Source organism: Poecile atricapillus, chromosome 15 (assembly GCF_030490865.1).
Source record: "Poecile atricapillus isolate bPoeAtr1 chromosome 15, bPoeAtr1.hap1, whole genome shotgun sequence".
Lineage (NCBI taxonomy): Eukaryota > Metazoa > Chordata > Aves > Passeriformes > Paridae > Poecile > Poecile atricapillus.
Window position 1 is genome coordinate 16,012,809 of NC_081263.1, and position 22,485 is coordinate 16,035,293.

General features: G+C 40.0%; 1 protein-coding gene across 20 annotated transcripts in view; it reads left to right on the forward strand.

Annotated features, from left to right (window-relative positions):
* The first annotated feature begins 2,594 nt into the window (after nucleotides 1-2,594).
* The window catches only part of RBM12 (RNA binding motif protein 12), a 69,860-nt gene continuing 49,969 nt past the window's right edge, over nucleotides 2,595-22,485 (forward strand). For 13 of the 20 annotated variants that reach the window (XR_009278893.1, XR_009278885.1, XR_009278875.1 and 10 more), the window contains exons 1-2: nucleotides 2,658-2,724; nucleotides 5,414-5,496. Coding sequence is in view for 3 of the 20 variants with exons in the window: in XM_058850982.1 (XP_058706965.1) it covers nucleotides 9,966-12,605 (2,640 nt within the window). In the remaining 17 variants the exon portion in view is untranslated. The other 7 variants (XM_058850982.1, XM_058850981.1, XM_058850983.1 and 4 more) reach the window with 7 other exon arrangements.

A 22,485-nucleotide genomic window follows, 5' to 3' on the forward strand; every position in this document is an offset into this window, starting at 1 on the left:
GATCAGAAGTCAATTTTATTGAGTATACAAGGTGTTTATATAAGGTTTTACTTGTATGGCACTTATATAGGGTTGTATTTTTGGCAACAATTTCCATTGGTTACACATTCTTCATGATATCACTTCACCTGGTAACATTATCTTATCACAAAGCTTCACAATGTGTTTCTTGGTCACTTACTGCCCAGGGAGTGACCTGTGTCTGTCTCTCACGATTTCTGTTCCATCAGGCCTGAGACACTAGGCTCCTTTATCAGTTCTATTGTACTCTGTTTTATTCCCCATAGCATACCTAACACCTTTCTTCAGTTTTGGTTTAGGTAAAGGGGACACATAAATTAGTGTGCTCCCAGTGGTTTCCTAGTATCTAATAAAGGCAAATCCCATTCTTTTCTAATGCTTTTTTTCTCTGTCTGCCTTCCACCACATGAATGTTACAGGGAAAACAGTGGGCATGGTTACATGATCCCTTGTCCTTTAACCTTCTGTCTATCAGTGTTTTGCTTTCCATAGATAATTTCCTCCTGCTGTTGGTAATGTAATAAATGGAAATGATTTGTGCTAACTAAATTGTAACTATCTGGAAAGTTTTTATTAGAAGCAATCAGTGTTATAAGGCAGATGTACCCCTTTACAGATGTTACGTGTTAAAATTAAGGTACAGGATGTAGTTTTGAGGTAAGTGATATCCCAAGACAAAATCGACCTTGAGATTGATAAAGCTGGAACGACTTTAGGCATAGCACCTGAAAATGATAAAATATAAAATATTTATATTTATATATTTATATTTATTTATATAAAATATATAAATTATAAAATATAAAATTATGTAAGACTAATTAGTGGAACATCATGCTTACTTACATCACACAACGCTAGTACACACGCACAACCTGTAAGATTATCCAGAGGACAATGAAAATGAGTGTAAGCCTTCATCCAAAGACCACCAAAAGAAGATTGAAGACCCCCTAGCAAGAAGTGAGGCATGCACCATGAAGAATAGTGACGTAAAATTAAAGAATCAGAAATAGGAGGAGACTTACGGGAAACATTAATGAATATGTATAAGCAGTTAGTATATAAGTTTAGTTTGAATTGTTTTGTTTTGTATGTGAGGCAGGGTGAGGAGCCCTCTCCATACCCTGGTTGGTTTTGCTTACACTTTAATCATACTTAATTACTGGCAAATTACATCTATAAATTGTATTTTTTTGCTAAATTGTATTCTTTTACTAAATTGTGTTCTTTTATACTAAATTACTATTCAATTCACTGAATTGTATTTATTTTTAATTAAACTGCTATTAACTCAATAGACCTAGTTGTCAAAATTCTAATGTCATTTATAACAGTAACTAGCAGCATCATGCTGCTGACTTGTCGTTTGTACCCTTGGTCCCTTGGCGTGCTCCTAATCGTCCATATGGTATATGTCACAATTCTCTTCACCATACTTAATTTGAACAACATAAAGTAATGTGGTGACATCAAAAGCTGAAAGGTCTTATTTTTCCTCTGACCTGGGGCATTCCATCTTCCATAACTCCTTTTGTTATCCTACACTATCTCCCCACTGCAGGATGGTTGGTGCTGTTTGGGAAGTGCTGTGGTGTTGCAGAGTGAAGCCCTGAGCTGCAGATGCTCCTTCTACCCCTTGCATGACTTAGGCAACCAGCTCTTCAGGGAAGCTGGCAAGCCTGGCTGTTGATGCCTCTGGTGACTTCAATCACCTGTTTTTCTGGGCTATGTCAGGGTGCCTGGTGACAGCCAATCCTACCTATTATCACTAGTGCTATAGAAAGGTGAATTACTGGATACTGCCTACATTTGTCAAGACAAGCTTGGCAGAACTGGTATTTTCAGGACATCTTTTACCAAAAATACTAAATAGAATACAAAATCTGGAAAACTGTGGTTAACAGGGAGAAGATAAGCAAGTGTGAGCTGTTGCCTGGGAAGGGATGAGAGTAGCAAAGTAGAATTTGGGAGTAGAAAGGAGATATACAGAAAACAAATGATGGCATGGGGATTATTGTGCTACTGAGCAGTCCCACACTGGATCCCTCTGCCTCAGGAGAGCACAACCAGGACCATTGGTTGGTCTTCACCAACAGGGCCGAGGTTAACTGAGTTGTTGAATTCCAACATTTACTGCAAAAGCGTTTGCAAAGGGACGGAATGATTTATTTTTATCGTTCTTGCAGACGACTAAACGGTTTTGTTTTTTCCCTTGGAAATGGCTGGTGCTGTGGCCTGTGTCCACTGAAGCGCAGTGACGGAGAAACCAGAAGTCCGGGGGTCCGTCAGCTCAGGGCACTGCCTGGTTATCGATGCTGTATTGAATCAAGGACAAACACAGCATCAACACATAGGAATCTTTCACTTGAATTCTGCAACTTGGACGTACGTCAAGACGTTAGAAACAGCTGCTCTTAGGGTTCTTCTCTTTGTTACAAGCTCAATGGTCTAACCGAGCCCTCAGGGGCCCCAGGACCCCGGAACGGCCCGAGGGCCGCGTCGCTCCCAGCCCAGCGCACGCGCTGTCCGCCCGCGCGCGACCCCGCCTTCCTCGTGCTGTCCCGCCCCTCCCCCGCCCCCCGGCGGCGCCGCATCGCGGCGGCCATTTTGTGCGGCTGCGGTCGGTGCGTGGGGCTCGGCGCGCCGCGGGCCCGGGCGGGGCGGCTCCGTTCTAACCCTTTTTCCCGTACAGATCCCTCGGTAAGAGCGCGGCGGCGCCCGGGCAGGCCGGGCTGCCTGCCCAGCCTCGCGCTGCGGGCCCGCGGCGCGGCGGGGAGACACGGGGAGGGAGGCCGGGCGGGCGCGTCCCCGCGCACAAAGGGCCGGGCCGGGCGGCGCCTCCCGCCTGCGGCCCCCGGCGCCGAGCGGGGCCGCTGCCGCCTCGCTGTGGCCCGGCGCACTGAGGCCTGCGGCTCGGGCCGGCCCCGGCCGCTCCCCCGTTCCTGGCTCCCTATCGCCGCCCGCGCCCGGCGGCCCGCAGAGCTGCGCGGGCAGGTGAGTCTGTGCGGGCCGAGCGCAGGCGCCGCGGGCCCGTCCGGCGGCGGCGGCCGAGTGACCTTGCGGCGGCGCCGGGGCCCGAGCCGGGGATTTGATGGGTGCGGAGCGGCGCCGGGCGGGCCGGGTGCGGCGGGTAGCTGCGCGGTCCCGTGTTCGGTGCGGGGCTTTGGCGGGTCTGGATCCCGGCGGTGCTCGGGCGGGGCGAGTGCGCCTTGTCCGGCCCCGGGGGACGAAGCGAGGCAAGCAGTCTGCACTTAGTGAGGAGGAGCGTCCCCGGTGTCTGCGGCGCTGCCACCGTTCGTCCGGGGGTACCCTACAAACGCTAGCGAAGTTGGTGTTCAGTAAAGTAACGCTCTCTAATACTAGTGCAAATCAGCTCCGCTAAAAATACAGAAAAAACAAAATAAAACGAAACATCAACAACCAGACAAACCAAGTACCACCCCCTCCCCCAAAATCTGTAAACGAAAAAAAGCAACTTAAAGCCACCCTTCCTAGAAACAAAACGAGTTAGCGTTGAAATGGGTCCCGAAAATGCAGTGTGAGTTTTCTTTCGAAAAAACCTCATGGCTCTGGTTTTACTCATTCTTAAACTTACCTGTTATTCTTAGTGGTTTGCTTCCCTATCTTGACCTGCTGGGATTAGGCAGGCAAATCGACCGGTTGTTTCCTTGGCGGATTCCTCTGATTTAATAATTTGTTGTGTGTCCAGTGGATGCTGGGTCTTTCTGTACAGCTGAGAGGGTGTTGTGGAGTTTCTTCCGAGAACTCCCGGAGGTTTGGTGCCAGCATTATGTGGGAACACCTGTGGTCTAGCCGGTGCTTGTCTAGTTAATGTGCTCTTATGTATTCTATTGATTGGAAAGGTTATTTTTGCCTACGGAAGGTATGGATGATTTTCTTTCAAGTTGAGAGATTTGAGACTTGAAATGAAAAGTAGATGGTGTTTGGTGGAGAAGTTAAACATAGCATAGTGAAGTTTTGCACCTATTCTGAATGCTGCCTGGTTTGTGTTGCCTTAGTCCACTGCAAATCTTCAGCTTGTTTTTAGTGTTGTGAAGAGGAACAAATGCAACACTGTGGTTGCCATACTGGAAATCCATCTAATTATTTGGGGTTTTCTTCTAAATGGGAAATTCCTTGTGCATGAAAAATTTATCTGCTGCTTGAAGCAGGCGTGGTCTTGCACGAAATGGTTTTTCAGGTGATTACATGTCTTTCTTTCTTTGTAAACTGCTGCTTGACACTGCTGTACATGAAAGTATGTAGTTGAGTCCTTCTGATACAGGATTGCATGTTTCTCTTAAAGGTCTAATAAACAAAATTATTTATTTTTCTAATGCATTTGCCATTTTAATATAAGTCTGTATAGTGCAGTTGTATCTTTCTCACTTATAAGTCTGCCATTAATGTCCTAGAAGATGTCCAAATAGCTATGTTTGTTTTATTCCCTCTGTTAGGACGTTTGTGGAGGGTTTGTTAGTACTTCTTGCTTTAAGTTCACTTTGGTAATGATGCTTGTAACTGAAACCAGCTTGTTGGGGTTGTGTGAGGAGGAGGAGGCAGTTGTTATTAGTGAGATTCATTCCTCAGTGGCTTTCCAAAGAATCGGTTTTAGTGTGAGGCGATCTGCCAAGTAATGAAAGAGCAAAGGTTTTCCATCCCATCTTTAAATACAAAATACATGCGTTACCACTTAAAATGCTTGGCTTGTTTGAATTGTCAACCTGGGAAGATAATTTCTATACAAGGATGAAAAAGATGGGCATTTGATCAGGATTTGGATAATGAAATGGAAGATTACGAATGAAAGTAGAGTATCTTATGGGAATTCTTGCTGTGTGCGCTGTGGAGTTGACTTCCTAGACATGGCTGTGAAATGTCACTTCGTTTCACCAGCTAGTCTGACTTTTGAAGAATTCTTCACCTACAACTCTAGGATTGTTTTCTCAGGCATGGCTTACTCTGCGTTGCTTTGTTCGAGTAAGCTGATGCACAGTTGGGGGAAGGAATATCATTATTGATGGAGCAAGGGTATGATAAAATTCAGGGCTTTCAAGTATTTTAACTCTTGTTCTTTGCCTTTGAAAGAGATTTGTTCACCTGTTGGTGATGGGATGATTTGAAAGACTCTTTAAATGCTCTCTGGCTCTTTCTGTATTCTTTGTGGAAGGCATATTTATGTCTTGAAACCATACAAAAGCTCTACAATGCAATTGCCAGTAAGTCGTATAGAGATAATGTATAGAAAATGTACCCTTATGGTTTATGTATGTTGCAGTGCCTTGTGGTGGTTGCAGGTTTGAAATTCTATGTATACAGTTCTTTGTGGACTGTTACTGCTGTTGTGTTGCCTGCATTGATTTTTGCCTCCATTTATTCTTTATTGCAGTCTAAAAGTTGGTTTTAATTGGTTGCCCACAGGATTGGCTTGGCTTCTGCTACTTGTTAAGAAAAAAACATCTGTCTTTGCAGGTAAGAGCTTTTGAATTGAAGACTTCTTTATATGCATATTGAGTATATCCTAAGAAACACTTGAAGCTTTTGGAATCTGTGAATTTGTGTCAAAAGACCGGGGTCAAATAATCTGTAGCTTGTCTACTCACCACTGGTGATGGTGGTTTTGGCAGTGTTTTTCTTGTAAACAGAATTTTCTGCCAAACTAATGTTCTGTTGTTTCATCAGCATGTGGTAGTCTGGAACATGCTCCCATTTATTTTGCACTGTTGGAAAATGCAGTTACTTTGCTGCAAGCCACAGGTCTGTGTGCTTGTAGCTGTTGGATTGTAGAAGTGTATGTAAATTGGTTCTAATTAGGTTTTGCAGCACTTAAAGGGATCAGAGAGTTTCAAATTGGCTCAAAGATGACTATAACAGGTTGATTTTAGCCTTAAAAAAGCAAAGCTATAGTTTGCAGTTTTAACTTTTGCGAGACAGTCTCATACTTAAAATTCCTCCTACACTACCACAGTGTTTCTGCAGTTCTTACTCTTCATCCAAGAATTGCCAACTATGTTTGTGTGTATCATGTGAGTATTGTACTTTAATACTCCCTAGGGGCTACTCTCAATCTTCTGAACTTTTTTGTTGCAGAATCCATACATCTTAAAAGGCTAGTCTGGTGTGCTTATGAATTTATTTGTATGACCCAAATTACTCTTATTTTACTAACTAGCACATTTATGAGATAAATAGTATTGTCATCTTTTACACTTTTTTTTCCTAATGTAACATCAACAGTTTTAAAGACATTACTGTCAAGACATGTTAAAATTCATCAAATGAGTTGAATCAGGTTGACTGTCAGCAGCCTGTAAATCTCCAGCTTTGATTGTGGCTTGCTAATGGGGATGGCTTGTCCATAGTACACCCTTAGGATGTTGTCTTTCCACAATTATACAAAACACACAAAATTACAAGAAAACCCGCTTTTGCCTTGAAGTACCTTTTTGTACCAGGAGAAAAGCAGGCAGCCTGAGAACATGTCTGACAGCCCAACAAAAAGGCTTCAGTGCCTGCTGAACTGGTGTGTGGCCTGTTTTGTGTCTGAAGTTAATGTTCCTCTGCATGTGCTGGTCTTTGCAAGTGAACAGTGAAATATATGAGCGGGCTTTGCATTTTCGTTACTTGGAAAATTTGAGCAAATGGGTTATTGTCTCCTAAGTGCATTTGGGAAAAAATGTGGTTTGTGAGTGTTTAGAAATGTAAAGTTTGGCCCTTTCAGTCCTTGAGATTTTTCTGTAAATCACAGAACTGACACTACTACTTTGTCTAAGCATTGAAATACTGAAAAAAATGAAGCAGCTGTGTTGTGTTCCTTTGTCAAAAATATTTGATTAGTCAAGTCCTTAAAATTCATTTTATTCAGACCATGTTACTGTTGACTCTTGTTTAATATTAAGCAGGCATTTGCTTAATACTCTGCGTGGAATTAACTACACTGAAGTCATTGCAGATAGTTTTTCTAGTGACTATATGCCTAAGCAGCTCTTTGGATTTTTTTTGTTAATAGTGATTTAGTGGATCTGAATAGAGTACTTAATAACAGGACTTCAAGTACTCCCTTAGTATTTATTAGAAGTTTTGATTTAATGCAAAACTGAAAGCTTTGCATTATCCCAGAAGTTATGTAAATGTTCAAATGCTTGAACTCTTCTGTGACTTTTTCTGTTGATATGTCTTCTGGGCTAGATTCATGAAATCATTTATAAATGCTGTTATCTAGCAGGTTTCAGTTCTGTTAAAGAATGTAAGGTGCTCCAAACTAGCAGACCTCAATACACACACCTTCCTGAGTTGCTTTTGTTCAACCAGTGGCTATATTAGATTGTCATCCCTTTTGCATTAAGGAAATAGCTAAGAGTAGTCTCCCATTTAACACAAGAAACTTCAAATGTCTTTCACTTCTGATACATAAAATTTTCTGAAACTAGTTTCTAGGTATTGTAGGTAGTGCAAGAAACCTAAACCTTCTGGCAAGATTTGCTTTTATTAGTATTCCAGTTTGGAAAGCATAGGTGCAAAGCCAGGGATACTTTTATACCACTTGCTTGCCTCAGGATCATCTAATTCAAAGGAATCCTGTAGCACAACATAAACCTTGGGTTTACAATACTCTTCAATATAGCTTCTCTAAAGGAGGCAGAGTTTTCATTTTGACTTTAATTTCAGAGATTGTCATCAATGGTAGGCAAATTTAAAATAAACCAAAATCATTATAAAACACCACTTTTTAAAACTGCAAAAGGTCTTGGGTATGTTTTTAGATGTTTTAGATGGCAAAGGTAGTCCTTAGTTGGACTTGTGGTTTTTTTTCCTCACGGACAAGTAATTTTGTTGTTGGAAAATGATTGGACAATGAATTTTATTTTCAGATTAAATGTAATTCCACTTCAAGAACTAAAAGCTCTTCTTCTTCTTCTTCAAATGCTTCTGTTACCTCATCATGGATGTGAGAAAGTTGCTTTCAAAAAAAATTGTCCCGGAAGTTTAGTATATAGTATAAGCCTTTCTGTTATCTTTCCTTGGTTGAATAGGGGTTTTCTTAGTGGTGTTTTTTTTTTTTAGTCATCTTGTTACGAACTGTAAGTTCTTTTAGTCTCTCTTTCAGGATGGTGTAGTAAGGAATCCAATATTCATGCACAGTGACTAGGGCAACAGAGCTGACTTGGTGTGGATGGGCTTGTTTGCTGTTTCCTTGAAGGAGGAGAGTCCTCCACATTTTTCTGGTGTCAATTAGGTGTGGGGCAACGCCCTATAATACCCCAGGGTGTTGCTTGAGTTCATTAGTGTGTTGAAGGGTTTAGCTCTGGTGTGTTAGTCAACAGAACAAAATACTTAAGGACTCATTTTCGTTATCTGAGGTTCCATCATGCAAACAAAAGAATTGTTGCTTCTTCACCCTACAGAAGAGGTGTTATTCCTGTTTTCATTAAGTACTGAATTCAGCCGTACCTGGTTAAATTGTGGCTTTACCTAGTCATTCAAGACTTGTCTCTCCAAAGTGTTTGGATGACCTGGATAAGCAAATGGAGACAACTTGCAGATTTGACTGTATGCTGGGATATAGCTGAGTTGCTGGGAGATGGTTATTGTTTGTAGTTGGTCACAGTTTTGGTAATGGCCAGGAGTATTTGATGCTTAGCTTTGTGGTGTTGCACTGGGGGATCTGGTTGGATTTGACCTTTACCAGCCTAAACAGTTCTGTGATTCTGTGATCTGGTTCATCCTTGATTTCAAATGCTGAGTTAACACTATTGGTGTGTGACTTATGGGAGCCTTGGAGATCTTCCATACAGATACTGAACTGGCTTGTACTTATGAAATCAAGAAGTTTCAGACAAGAAGTGGCTCAGGTGAAGCATGGTGCTATTGCTGATGGTTTAGGATGAGAGACTGGCTTCTGAACTGCTGAATTGTGCTAATATTATTTAATAGGATGCTTTCAGTCTTAGCCAAAGGTTTGCATAAGTGATGTGTATCTAGTTCCCTCTTTATCTTCAACTTCTGATATGACCTTAGACTTCTGAGGCCACAAGGTAACTGTTCAGATCTAGCTGTTCAGAATTACCTTAAACATCTACTAATGCCAGCTGTAGAGATAAAATACATCTACTTATGTCTGAGATGTAAGAGGTCATGCTAGACAGAATATCTGCAGCTATTAAAAGATACCTTGTTTATGAAAATTGTAAAGGTCATATATCTAGCTAGATATGCATAGATGTTAATTTAATTTAGGTGAGGTCTCTATTGTCACAAAATGTTGAGGGGCTAGTTTATAATAGGTCACCTGGACCTCTTGCCTTTGCTAGGGGAAAAATATCAGGTCAGTATAATATAGATGCTCCTTGTCAGGATGTCCTGTGAGTCTGTGGGTTGCTAGTTGCCAAGTTTTTGTTCTTAACCAACCCCCCAATGTTTCTAGTTGTCTTCACTTGGCGGGAGGTAAAATCCTTTCCCAGATTAAAGGGAACAGTTTGTTTCCCATAGCTGTGCAGAATTTTTCAGTCACATTGTCAGATACAGTTGATACCATATCAGTGTATAATAAACTACTTTTGTTTTGTGGGGCTAAAGATACTCCTTTTGCTTACATTCCATTAAATATTGAACTACTGATGTAACAGTTCTGATTTTTGATGTTCCTTTGTTTTTTTTAACTGACACTTGTGGGTCTTAGTATAGCAGCTGTTTTGGAATTTCTAGTGCAAAATGTATACTGATTGTGTTGGTAAATGTTAATACTTCAGTCTGTATGAAGTAAACAAACATGAATAAGGAATTTGGAATATAAACACGCTTAATCTTATCAAGATGTTATTAGGTGTATATAAACAAATATAGTAGATCGTGTCTGTAGGTAATTGCATGGTGTCACAAACAGTAGTCTGACATAGCCGTTGCCTTTTCTCATCTGCAGGTGTGTGTTGTTTCAGCGCAGCATGGCTGTGGTCATCCGCTTGCAAGGTCTCCCGATTGTGGCGGGGACCATGGACATTCGCCACTTCTTCTCTGGATTGACCATTCCTGATGGGGGCGTGCATATTGTAGGGGGTGAACTGGGTGAGGCTTTCATCGTTTTTGCCACTGATGAAGATGCAAGGCTTGGTATGATGCGCACAGGTGGTACAATTAAAGGGTCAAAAGTAACGTTGTTGCTGAGCAGTAAAACTGAGATGCAGAACATGATAGAACTCAGTCGTAGGCGTTTTGAAACTGCCAATCTAGATATGCCACCAGCAAATGCTAGCAGGTCGGGACCACCACCTAGTTCTGGAATGAGTGGAAGGGTTAACTTACCTACTACTGTACCTAACTTTAATAATCCCTCTCCTAGTGTAGTGACTGCTTCTACTACAGTGCATGAAAGCAATAAAAACATATCCACATTTTCTACTGCCAGTATTGGGACTGCACCTCCAAATCTTGGGAGTACCTTTGGTAGTCCAACATTTAGCTCAACTATTCCTAGCACAGCATCCCCCATGAACACAGTACCTCCTCCACCAATCCCTCCTATCCCAACTATGCCATCTTTGCCACCAATGCCTTCTATTCCCCCTATACCTGTTCCACCTCCTGTACCCACACTGCCTCCTGTTCCTCCAGTTCCTCCAATACCCCCTGTGCCCCCTGTACCTCCAATGACGCCTCTGCCTCCCATATCAGGAATGCCTCCTATGAATCCTCCACCTGTAGCACCTTTACCCACTGGAATGAATGGGTCTGGAGCAGCAGTGAATATGAACAGCGGCTTGAATCCATTGTTTATTGGTCCCATGAATCCTGTAAATCCTATCCAGATGAATTCTCAAGGTAGTGTCAAGCCAATTCCAATCAATCCAGATGATTTGTATGTCAGCGTTCATGGAATGCCCTTTACTGCAACAGAATCTGATGTGAAAGACTTTTTCCTTGGGCTCCGTGTGGATGCAGTCCATATGCTGAAGGATCATGTAGGTCGAAATAATGGAAATGGACTAGTTAAGTTTTTTTCTCCTCAAGATACGTTTGAAGCACTGAAGCGAAACAGAATGCTGATGATTCAGCGCTATGTTGAAGTTAGTCCTGCAACAGAGAGACAGTGGGTAGCTGCTGGAGGCCACATAACTTTCAAGCAAACCATGGGTCCCTCTGTGCAGGCACATCCTCCTCCCCAGGCTCATCCTAGGTCCAAATCTCCCACTGGACAGAAAAGGTCACGGTCGAGATCTCCCCATGAGCATGGTTTCTGTGTTTATTTGAAAGGTCTTCCCTTTGAATCGGAGAACAAACATGTGATAGATTTTTTTAAAAAGCTGGACATAGTTGAGGATAGCATTTATATAGCTTATGGACCTAATGGGAAAGCAATTGGAGAGGGGTTTGTTGAGTTTAGGAATGAAGCTGATTATAAAGCAGCTTTGTGTCATCATAAGCAGTACATTGGGAATCGCTTCATTCAGGTACATCCAATTACTAAAAAGGCAATGTTGGAAAAGATAGATATGATTCGTAAAAGATTGCAGAACTTCAGCTATGACCAGAGAGAAATCCTGATGAATGCTGAGGGAGAATCAGGCTTGCCGAAATTGTGTGCACATATATCTAATATTCCATACAATATAACAAAAATTGAAATACTTCAGTTTCTAGAGGGACTGGCAGTAGAAGAAAACTCTGTACAAATTCTTGTTGATAATAATGGGCAAGGTTTAGGACAAGCACTGGTTCAGTTTAAAGCTGAAGATGATGCTCGTAAGGCAGAGCGGTTGCACCGTAAAAAACTGAATGGAAGAGATGTTAATTTGCGTTTGATAACTGTAGAAGAAATGAGAGATATTGAGAGAAACCCACCATCTCAAGGGAAAAAGATCCTGAAAATACCGATCCAAGGAAATGCGGCTGTGCCAGGAGCACAGGGTTCTGGTGGGGATGAGCATGCCTTCTTGGGGGGAAATGCTAAAGAAGCAAATAACGGTCCTCCGTTCAATTTCCCTGGTAACTTCAGCGGGTCTGGCACATTTGGTCCCCCTTTACCACCACCTGGAATAGGTGGCTTTCCTGATTCTAGACCAGGAATACCCTCAGTTGCAGCTAGTGGTTTACCTGGTGCAAGTATTGAGGTACCAGGTTTTGCAGGTGGTCCTGCTAATTTGAGTGGACCAGCAGGTTTTGCAGGGGGTCCTCAGACATTTGGTAATGGTCCTGGCAATTTAAGTGGGCCCCCTGCCTTTGGTGCTGGTCCTCCAGCAATTGCTAGCAGTCTTGGACATTTAAGTGGACCTCCAGGGTTTGGACCGGGACCAGGAAACATACATATTGGTGGACCCCCGGGTTTTGGAACAGGGTCTGGGAAGCCAGGGCCAACTGTCATTAAAGTGCAGAATATGCCCTTTACTGTTTCGGTGGATGAAATTTTGGATTTCTTTTATGGTTACCAAGTGATCCCTGGTTCAGTGTGCTTAAAATACAATGAAAAAGGCATGCCCACTGGAGAAGCGATGGTTGCATTTGAGTCTCGTGATGAAGCTATGGCAGCTGTTGTTGATTTAAATGACAGGCCTATAGGTTCCAGAAAAGTAAAACTTGTATTAGGGTAGCTGTTCATCGAGTAGTTGTAGAATAGATATTCATAGTGCTGTGACAAATGCATCTGGATTGGTTTTTATAGTATTTCCAGGATAGAACCTGTGGATTGTTTAAATTGTAAAACAGATTGGTTTTGATAAGACAGAGCACTGGGTTAGCCATTACATGAGAAACACTGCAAGGAGAGCGGTGCAGTGGATTATCCTCATACAAATGTGTGGAGAAGCTGGACAGATTCTTACTCATCATAAAAGTTTGGTAAACTCTTCTGGACACAGTGCTTATTGAGAAACCGAGATTGGTTTGACATAGTTTTGGATAAGGGAAATAGATGAAGTCAGTGAAGCTCTTCAGTGGTGTTGTTGTAAGCCATTGTAAAATAGATAGCTATTTTTAGATTTGGTTAAAAGCTGGCTGAATTTGCTTTGTTCACAGGTCAAAGCTTTGTTTAAAGTCCTGATTTTATTCTGCAACTGAATGAATTCTCAGTGTACACAGATCAATTGTTTTGTGTATGTATCTTTATTTTTTCCAAAATTCTCACTGTATGAACAGTTGAATTATGCCCTTTGCTGATGTGTCTACCAAACTAATTCCTATGAGTATGAACAGAATCGTTCTGTAAAATTCAAGCTGTTCTTTGTGGTATAACCTTTAGTTATTTATATATTGCAATTATAACTGTGCAGAATAAGACTTTTGCCACAAGTATAGCTAACCTCAAACATACGAGTTTTATAGTACATTTAAAAATTTTCAGTTGAAAATAAATATTGTTTAAGTAGCTTGATTTGTTAGGATTACACAAATCAGTTGGGAAAGGATCTTTGACACTAGTTGGATATTGGTGTTTCTCAAACGTCTCTTGAACTTCTTACATAGAGTCTCTGCTAAGAGAACCAAAGTGGTGATTATTAGTAGAAGATTGGAGTCCAGATAAAGTTTTAAATTAGGTTATAATGAAAGAAACTTGTACCTTCAGCAACTCTGTTGTGAATTAATGCTATGGGTGAATTCAGAGATAAAATTTATTTTTCTCCAAAACTTGAAAATACTGAGCTTACTATATATTTTTGCAATAAAGTTGTGCTGTTGTATTCAAAATCTGTAAAGAGTTGCCATTTTCTTTGTTGAGCAGTGAAACCTTCCATGGAAAAACAGAGAAATGGAAAGGAAGTAATTACACAAGTGAAAAGCAGAATTTTTTTGGTTCGTCCTTGCTTGGCTTATGATAAATTTTAGACTTGGGCATTGCCTGAAAACAATCCTGCTATTCCCTGCAAATCATTGTACTTAAACATAGTAAATTTCAACCTGGTTTTGGTGGTTTTTTTTTTGATGAAGAAGAACAGTGCCTTTTGGTGTTGCATACCATGGAACACTGAAGTGTATGGGCAGGCAAAATTGAGAGGTGCAAGTGGCAACAGTTTTATTCATGTGGTGTGTAGGAAAGATTTGCAAACCTGTGCAGCGCTGCATCCCGAGAGGATTTCACAGTACAGGAATCCGTGGAAGGATTGTATAAAGGTGTACTTCAATAAAGAGGCGGTTGCATTACACAGATGCTTCTGTAATTCATTAGCATAATTTTGTTTTGACAGATTACTAGGTGGTCCCAACTTTGGAAAAGTCATGTGATTTGTATATACTGTTTAAAATTAAGCCTCCTGTTAATAAAACTGTCTGTCTCTGAAGCTTCATGTTATGCATTTCAACAGTCTTTGGGAGTAATGTTTCAACAGCAGATCTTTGTTTCTTTCTTTTTTTTCCTGACAGTCTGAAAGTATTCTTCCTGATGTCAGAAAGATGTGTGATTAGGAGTCAAGTCAGTTTATTTTAAAATTTTGCTCTTTGTTTTTTAAGCAACTTTTATTAAAGTTTCATACTATATTGGAGTTTTTTGGGTGCTTGTTTCTTCATGTTTCACATTAGAATAAAATTACTAAAAAGGAAAACTTGGCTTCATTGTTCACAGAATTGATTTAAGATATTAGTGTGTGTTGACTCACCAAAACTGGTGATAACTGCTTTTTCGAGTTCAAATGGATCACAACAATGCTTGCCTTGTTGTGAAATATAATTAAACTACAGGTGTCTGGAATTAGATACAAGTTCTGTGTTACTGTCTTTTGATTTCACATTGTGATCCTCTTGATAATGGATCCAAGGCTTCTAGTGTTTGGGTTAGTCACAGCATGTGCTGTGAAACATGCTTCTGTCCCTGTTCCTTTGGACTTGCTAAAAGTGCAGGTTTGTTTTGGAAAGCTTTTTTTCTGATTCTTGATTTTTCTGTATGGTCAAAAGATGTTTCAATGCTTATCTGAAAAAAAGCGCAAAACCAGAAAGCCATGGGTGGTTGGGAATGTTGACTTGGATGGAATGTTTAAATGGAGAATTTGGGTTGGGGCAGGGGCTCTTCATTTTGCCAAGCAGTTGATCTTCTTATCTTTTAGCATTAATTAGTTAATAAATATCCCCTCTTCCTTAAGAGAGGGCTCTTGGAAAAAAAAAATAGGAAGTCATAGCATACTTAGTTTTCTGTATGTATGAGAAACAGTACATCAACTCAAGTGGTTACAGTTGATCCTTCAAAACATACAGAGAAAAGTTCATTATCAAGTGTCAATGCAAACTGTTTACTGTAACAATGCTGTTTCATGTTAGAAGCTTTAAACTGCATGTTACGCTAAATTATGGGCAATACCCTTAGACTACATGTCTAGAGTTCATAAAATGGCTTACTTAGCACTTGTTTATATTCATGAACAGCCTTAAAAATAAGGGGTAGGACCTCTGAGGTCCCATCTCCAGTGTGGAAGGTAGGAAACTGCTATTGGATACACCCAAAGCTGATTGCTAGCAAGAGGTAGTGTAGCAATAGACAGAATCAGCTGATGGATGCTGCTCAAATCCGCAGTTATTTTGACCTTGATGCCTTGAGTGTCAGGAAGTTACATCCTTCTTAGCCTCATTGGAACAATACAGTCAGTGACACTGATTTCCCAATTTCTCCAAATAATGAAGATAATTGTGTTTATATAACTGGCTAAGTTGGTGTTAGCAGTTCCTTATTTGTGTCTAAGTACTGCTGAAAAAAAAGTGGTAAAGTGTTACATTCACAACATGATTTGTTTAATGTATGGGGCTTATTCCCATTCTAAATAGAAATGAATGCAATTAGTCAATGATAAAACTGTGACTTACATGAAAGAACTTCAGTAGCTGGATGAAAATGTGACTTAGTATTACCAAATTTCAAGCAGTTACCCATAAGCATCACAGATTTTGTTTGCGTTCTGTAATATCAGCATTAAACTTTACCAATTAATTGTTGCTATGGTCTAAATGTATATTTATGAAAGGTTTGAGGTTTTGTAGGTTTAAAGAAACATGAAGGATGCTTTAAGTAGCATTCCTTTCATAGCACGTAGTGTTTTCCTTGAGTGTCAATGCTCTGAATTTGTGTTGAGTGGAGAGAAAGATTGATGCAAAAATGAAGACTGCAGTTGTGTACCAGATTACATTGAAGGTCTTCCTTTTAAAAAAGATACGTGCTACTCAGTTCCACATTGCTCATTCTGTCCTTAAAATCATTGCCTATACTCTGTGAAATCAGGAGCTTGTTTTGCTTCGAGTATTTTGGAGCGCTGAAGACTGTAGACTCTGTAAAAGAGTATGTTTCCAGTTTCTAGGCACACCAGTGGTGCGTTAAATGTAAATGCTTGTGGTTTCTTTATTTTGTTTCTCCTCAGTCTTCTGCTGTGGTGGTCCCAAAGTTGCTGTTTCCTATAACAAGTGCTGTTAACCCTTGGCGGGTTGTTCAGCAGCACTGAACTGTATTGGCCTTCTGCAGAACTGAAACTACTATGTATTATGGACGATTTAAAACCTTTGGTTGGCCAATGGACCACTGTTTGAGAGCAGCTGGTTCAGGTTCATTATTCAGATACATGTATTAGACCCTGAAACAAAGGATTGCAATTCCTGTTCAATATAGACTCTAGTGCAAGAAAACAACTAGTTGCTATATTTGGTAATTGTTTGGAAAGAAGCAGTTTTGAAACTGGACATAATTATTAGGAAACATTTAGTTGGAGTTGAGGGAAATACACAAATTAGTTTTATGTCAGTTTGCTGCTTTAGGTGTGCATGTCTCTGAAAAGAAAATGAGATGCTAAATGCTGTTTCTGTAAGGTTTTTCATAAACTCTGCTTTGACCTGGAGGCAGAGTCACCAAACACATTTGGTTGTGTTTACTCTTTTCCAGGTTTGCTGATGCTCCTTGCTGGTCCTTATGGCTGTATGTTTTTTTTCATGGCTTTGGGAAAACTGAGCTGGAGTTTGTGTACAGAGGGAGAGAAAGGGAAGCTGTTAAATGCTTCTGCAGGAAGAGTTAACCTCAAAGTGTTCTCTTCCTATCTGTTTTTGGCAGTGAGAATGTGATTGCAGTTCAAAGATTTGTTTTTTCCACAGTCTGGATTTTCCATGGAGTGAAAACCTGTTGGTTGGTAGTATGCACATTGATTTGTGGCTGTGTACTGAAATCAACCTCTTTCCCTATCTCATGATCAGGTAGGTCTAACTGTACCTAGTTTTCTATACAGATGACGTTGTTAGTAATTTTCTTGGAGCTTTGTTACTATGGGGAATGTTTGGGTGTTTGTACAGGGAGTGTTTCCCACCTCCCTGACCTGGATGCTTTTTACTCCTGGCTATAAACACCAAATGGAAAAAAAGCAGCCCTAAAAGTGTTCCTTTTTGGTAGCTCCAGCCCGAACATGAGTGTCATGATTTGGCTGTGACTCCTTTGGCTTGCTGGTATTCACTTCTGTGCAGATTACTTTGTTACCATTCTGGGTTGTGTATTCACAGCATGGCAGCTTCAGAAAGAATTAGCCAGATGAGTTGAACTCCTGCCTGAGTTCCTTTACTGCTTCTGCAGAAGTGAAACTTACTCCTTTGCGGCTATCTTTGTTGTGTGTTCTTGTGTCTACAGCCTGAAATTCAAATGGTCTTACTAGTTGCTTCCCAAATACATTTAGGTAAGCTTTCAGAAACGGAATATATTTTCTTTTAGCATCAGTCTGACTTACACAAAATTAGTTTGTAACTCTGTATTTGCTATTCTTATACCAGCTTCACCATTTTTCTCAACTTCTGGGTTGTTTCACTATGAATCACCAGTGAATTAGACCTGGTTAATCATAGGTCATAGCCAGGAAGAACTTTGGGGCCTAGACTGGGGATTGCCCTTACGGTGCACAGTACACAGGAGTGTAATTTAATTTCCCTGTGAAGTTTAAAACCAAAAGGTAAGGACTTGTAAGGCTTGCACAGGGTAAGTAGGAATTAATCTTGCCTAAAACTGTGGCATAACCTGGCCCTTTGGACTGGTCACTACTTTAGGAAGGCTGGTGACTCTTTGTGTTGTAGTTACGGTATTGTTAAACAAGGAATCGGTTGGATTATATTGCTCTGATTTCTGACCATCTGAAGGAAGGTGAAACTTCCAGCTAGCAATTTCAGAGTTTGGAACAAATAGTTCAATGTCATCTATTTTTCACTGAATGTGAATATGTGGAGGTAGCACTTCCCTGTGTGAAGTAGAAAGCTTAGAAACGCTTTCTAGTCACTTGGGGAGTAAAACAGTGATACAGTCAGAACCTAAACTAGTTCAAGAGTTCCTTTTAGATAATTTTGGTTGAGTGCATTTTATGATGAAATTCATAGGATCTCTGTCAGTAAAATTTAAAACCTCTGTAGCACTCATTTGTTTAGTGACCTTGCTGTGGTGGCATTTGCCAGAATGTGCTTCTCAATGAGCTTTTTATGAAACTTCTTTGTTTTCAGCAGTATAACCAAAGTGTTGCTACTTGTTCTGATAGGAGGATGGATATGGATTGTGGAAAGCCTTTGCTTGTTTGAACAGGAAGCTCAGCTCTAAAGTGAAAATGATGTTGTCAATACTTTTTCATTATTGGGCAAATGTTTCTGATACAAGGGCAGAATTTATAAGCCATGTGTGTTTGAGCAACACTAGTGCAACCAGCTATAAAAATGAGGCTAATTAAAGTAACATTAGACACTGGCAGTTCACTGTCTGAATGTACGGGAAACCCTGTCCCTTAAGGAGGGGAGGCAGAGTTATTAAATATCACAAATTCATCTGCCTAGGGTTCCCCCATTCCAGCATTACTGCAGAGCCAGTTTTCTGTGTTGCAGGTCCAGTCTTACATAAATACATAAGAGTGTTTTTAATAGCACTTAGAGCTCTGTTCAAATACAGACTTGAGTGCTTTTGGGAGGTATGTGTGCAGAGTGGTGGTGGTATGGCTAATTTGTCTCCCAGTAACTGCTATGCCAGTGGCAGAATGTTTTCATCCTCACTTTAGGGGAACTTCAACTTTATCATCAGAGATGGGGCATTAGGGGAGAAATTGAAAGGTTGAGGCCAAGCTGTCATACTTTAGCTACAGTGAAAACAACCAAGTGCTGCCCTAATCTAATGAAGAATGTACATGGGTTCAAAAACTTCAACACTGAGTTTGTGTGAAAAAGAGCACAACAAACCAGTGACTAAATACTTAAATTCTTAAACTGATCTGAAATTTAAATTCAGCTCTTATGATAGAATGTATGAGATAGGTAATTGATCTAAAAGAATTCCTGTTATTAAACCTGAGCTCTACAGAGTCTTATGTTTTCTTACATTGTAAATCAGAATAGTTTTTGATGGTAAGTCTTTTTAAAGTTTTATAAAGACAACTGTAGTTGTTATCACTTTGGTCAGTGTGCGTATTTTAACTGGATGCATCTCTTAAAAAACCCTTTCAAGTATATGTGGAAAATTGCATGCACAGCACCATGACCTGATGCACAAATGTCCTGAATTTTCTGAAGGCATTTTTTTTTTGTCATGTGAACGCTTAGACCTCCCTTTGGGTAACTGACACTGTAGTTTTGTTAAGACAATAACCCAAATGGCATTTCTTCCTTGCAGCATATGCACTATATTATGCTGCTTCTTTGAATGAAGTATTTGGCTACTTTAATGTCTCCAGGAACAGAAGACTATAGTCTTTTCCTTCTGCATGATAGCTTGTGTTACTTTTTGTATTAAATTTTGTCATTAGTTAGGTCTAAAAACGGCTTCAAGCAGAAACAACAGTAAGTTTTCTGAAACCTAAAATACTTAGTTTTAAACTAAATATTAAGTGAATGTACAATGAATCCTAATTAATCTGCAGATTATGTATTTCTATGAAATAACAGCTGTTTCACTGCAGTGACTGGAATGAATATAACCGTAGGATCACTTACTTTTGTTTTTATGAAAGGTGAGAGGAATCCCTGTAATTGTGTTCTGTGCTGGCCATGTTATGGCAATGTAGTATAACCTTTTTCTCTGTCTTGTTAGGTTTGAAGAAGTAGTTTAGGTAGGAAGAACCTGGTTTTTTTGAATTTTTTTAGGCAGCTCACAGATACTCTTTTAATCTTTTTGTGCTTTCCAAATCCCCCTGCTACTTCGTTAGGTTCACATAAAAGCTCTGAATTTGTGATGGACAAATGACTGGTGCCGAATCAGTCTGTTGTTTGTCCTGACTGCTGCCTCGTTGAAACAGGTAATGCTCTGCAGTTTGTAACCCAAGTTTGCTGGTTTCACCTAATGGTGGTAACTCCAAGTCTGTCTGCTTAAAGTGAATGTAATTAATTTCATTCCTTTGTAGCTGTTAAATTTACTCCAGGTTTTTCATCAGAGATTTCTGCTTGGAGAGTTTTGTCTGAGTTCAGTCATATCTCATAAAAGTTTGTTGAAACTGTTAATTTCACTTTGAGAAAAGAAAGATGGTCCCTGATGGGAGTTGTAGGGATTTTCAGGTGCTTGGCTTGCAGAGATGTGTTTTCTCAAGGGTGTGGAACACGTTTGTAGCAAATTCAAACCTAATGACAACAGACTTCTTCAGGGTATAGATTGGAAACTATTAGTGTGTTTACTGTGGATAGCAGGCATAGAAGAGCACTTGAGGAAATAGCTGTCAGCCTGTATTTGTGTAATCTCCCTTAATGCAGGAAGATTGTGTGATCATTTTGGCCCACTTGTCTCTGACACAAATGGAGTGGCTTGAACCCCCTGTTGTAATGGGTTTGTGCTTTTGTGAAGGTGCACTGGCAAGAGAAGTTGGATCTGCAACAGAACAGAAATGGAACATGAGGTCTGTTTGGTGTTTGTGGCTATTGTTCTGTTGTTAGTCTGGATGGGTGAGAGAACAAACAACTTTTAAAATCTCTTCCCATATCTTCCCTTTATTCTACTTCTTTAATGTCCGGCTTTTGTGGTGTTTGGGGTTTTTATTTTTTTTTTGTTTTGAAGTGTCATTATTTTGCAACAGATTAGGATGGAGAAGTTAAGATGTTCATACTATAGGTGGTAATAATTAGTGACAGAAAAGTAGTATCAGTGTGAATCTCTGTCTTAAAAGGAAGCATACACTAAAAAGCAGAACTAAAAGGGTGTTGACAATTAGGCTGAACTTGCAATGAATAAATCAAAGCAATCAGTTTCCCGGGAGTACTGCAGAACTAATATTAAAGTTTGTGATTTCTTCTGGATGAGCTACATTCAGTATTAAGGTCCATAAAGAAGAAAGCCTGACTTCCATAGTGTGAAGGGGTAATGTGGTTCTTAAAGTGTGAGAAATTGAAAGGTTTCTTCTGCACTTCTGCTTTATGTCCTTACTAATTTTTTAGCCAAGAGTTGTCATTGTGCCGTAATAACTGCAGGATGACGGAGAACAGTGCCAAGAATTTCTCTGTAGTATTTCAGTCTTTTTTGGTGATGATTCAGCAAGTGCAATAAAAAAAAAAAAAAGGTACGACAAGCTTTTCATTGATTAAGTGGCTGTTGGTACAGTGTAGCCACCAAAATTCTTCATGCAAATTTGATAAAATAGGAAAGATCAGTAAAATATATTGCTGGCATATTTATATTTAAAGTCTTAATTTGAACTCATGCTGTTCACACAGTACAGACTAGTCTAGATAGATGGACTTTGCTGAGTTTCTGCCTTGAAGTCACCATGTCAAGTTTTCAAGGAATGGGTAAAATTATATCTATGTAGTATAACTACAGGATAGTAGTACTATAGTTTAGATTTCCAGAGTTTGGGAAGGCTAGAGATTGTGAAGGGGAAAGCAGAATGAATGCTGAGGAATCACTTTAAAAATCATAGGTGCATGTAAGTAAGAAGTTGTGTGTGGAGATACTTGGTGGTGTAACTGCAGTGTAGTTGAAGAACCAAAGAAGAGGAATATGGTGTAGTCTTAGATCTCAGTTTAAGGAGTTTGGATGTAAAAACAGAAGACTAAGTAACAGACAGCTGGATTTACCTGGGGAATGGGACAGAATGTATAGGCCTGAAGTAGAAATAGCTGGAGTTTAAGGGAAAGAACACGACCTTACTGGAGAAAGTCAAATATTATTTGCAATATAAAATACATTTGGGATTGTTACAAAGGTCTGTGTGGTTGAGGTGTCAAGTCTGTTTTTCAATTAAGTTGTTCTTCAGGTTTCAGTAATAAATACTTGAGAATCACGGTGAGGGGAAAGAAAAAGCAGCTAAATAAATATGAAAGGAATGGGGAAAAAAAAATCTTACTTGGTGGGAGGAGCCAGTGAACACTTCTAGGATTGCGGTTACTATTGTAGTTTAAGTCCAGTGATTCACTCCAAAGCCCTAGCCTGTGTTAAATTAGTTTTTCAAGGAAATGGGTTTTGATATTCTACTATTAAATACTATGAAGAACTTTGAAATATGTCTTTGCATGAAGAGTTTTTGTAATAGGTTTTGCTTAAGTCCAGGTCTTAATTTGAAACTTTTTATAATTTAGTAT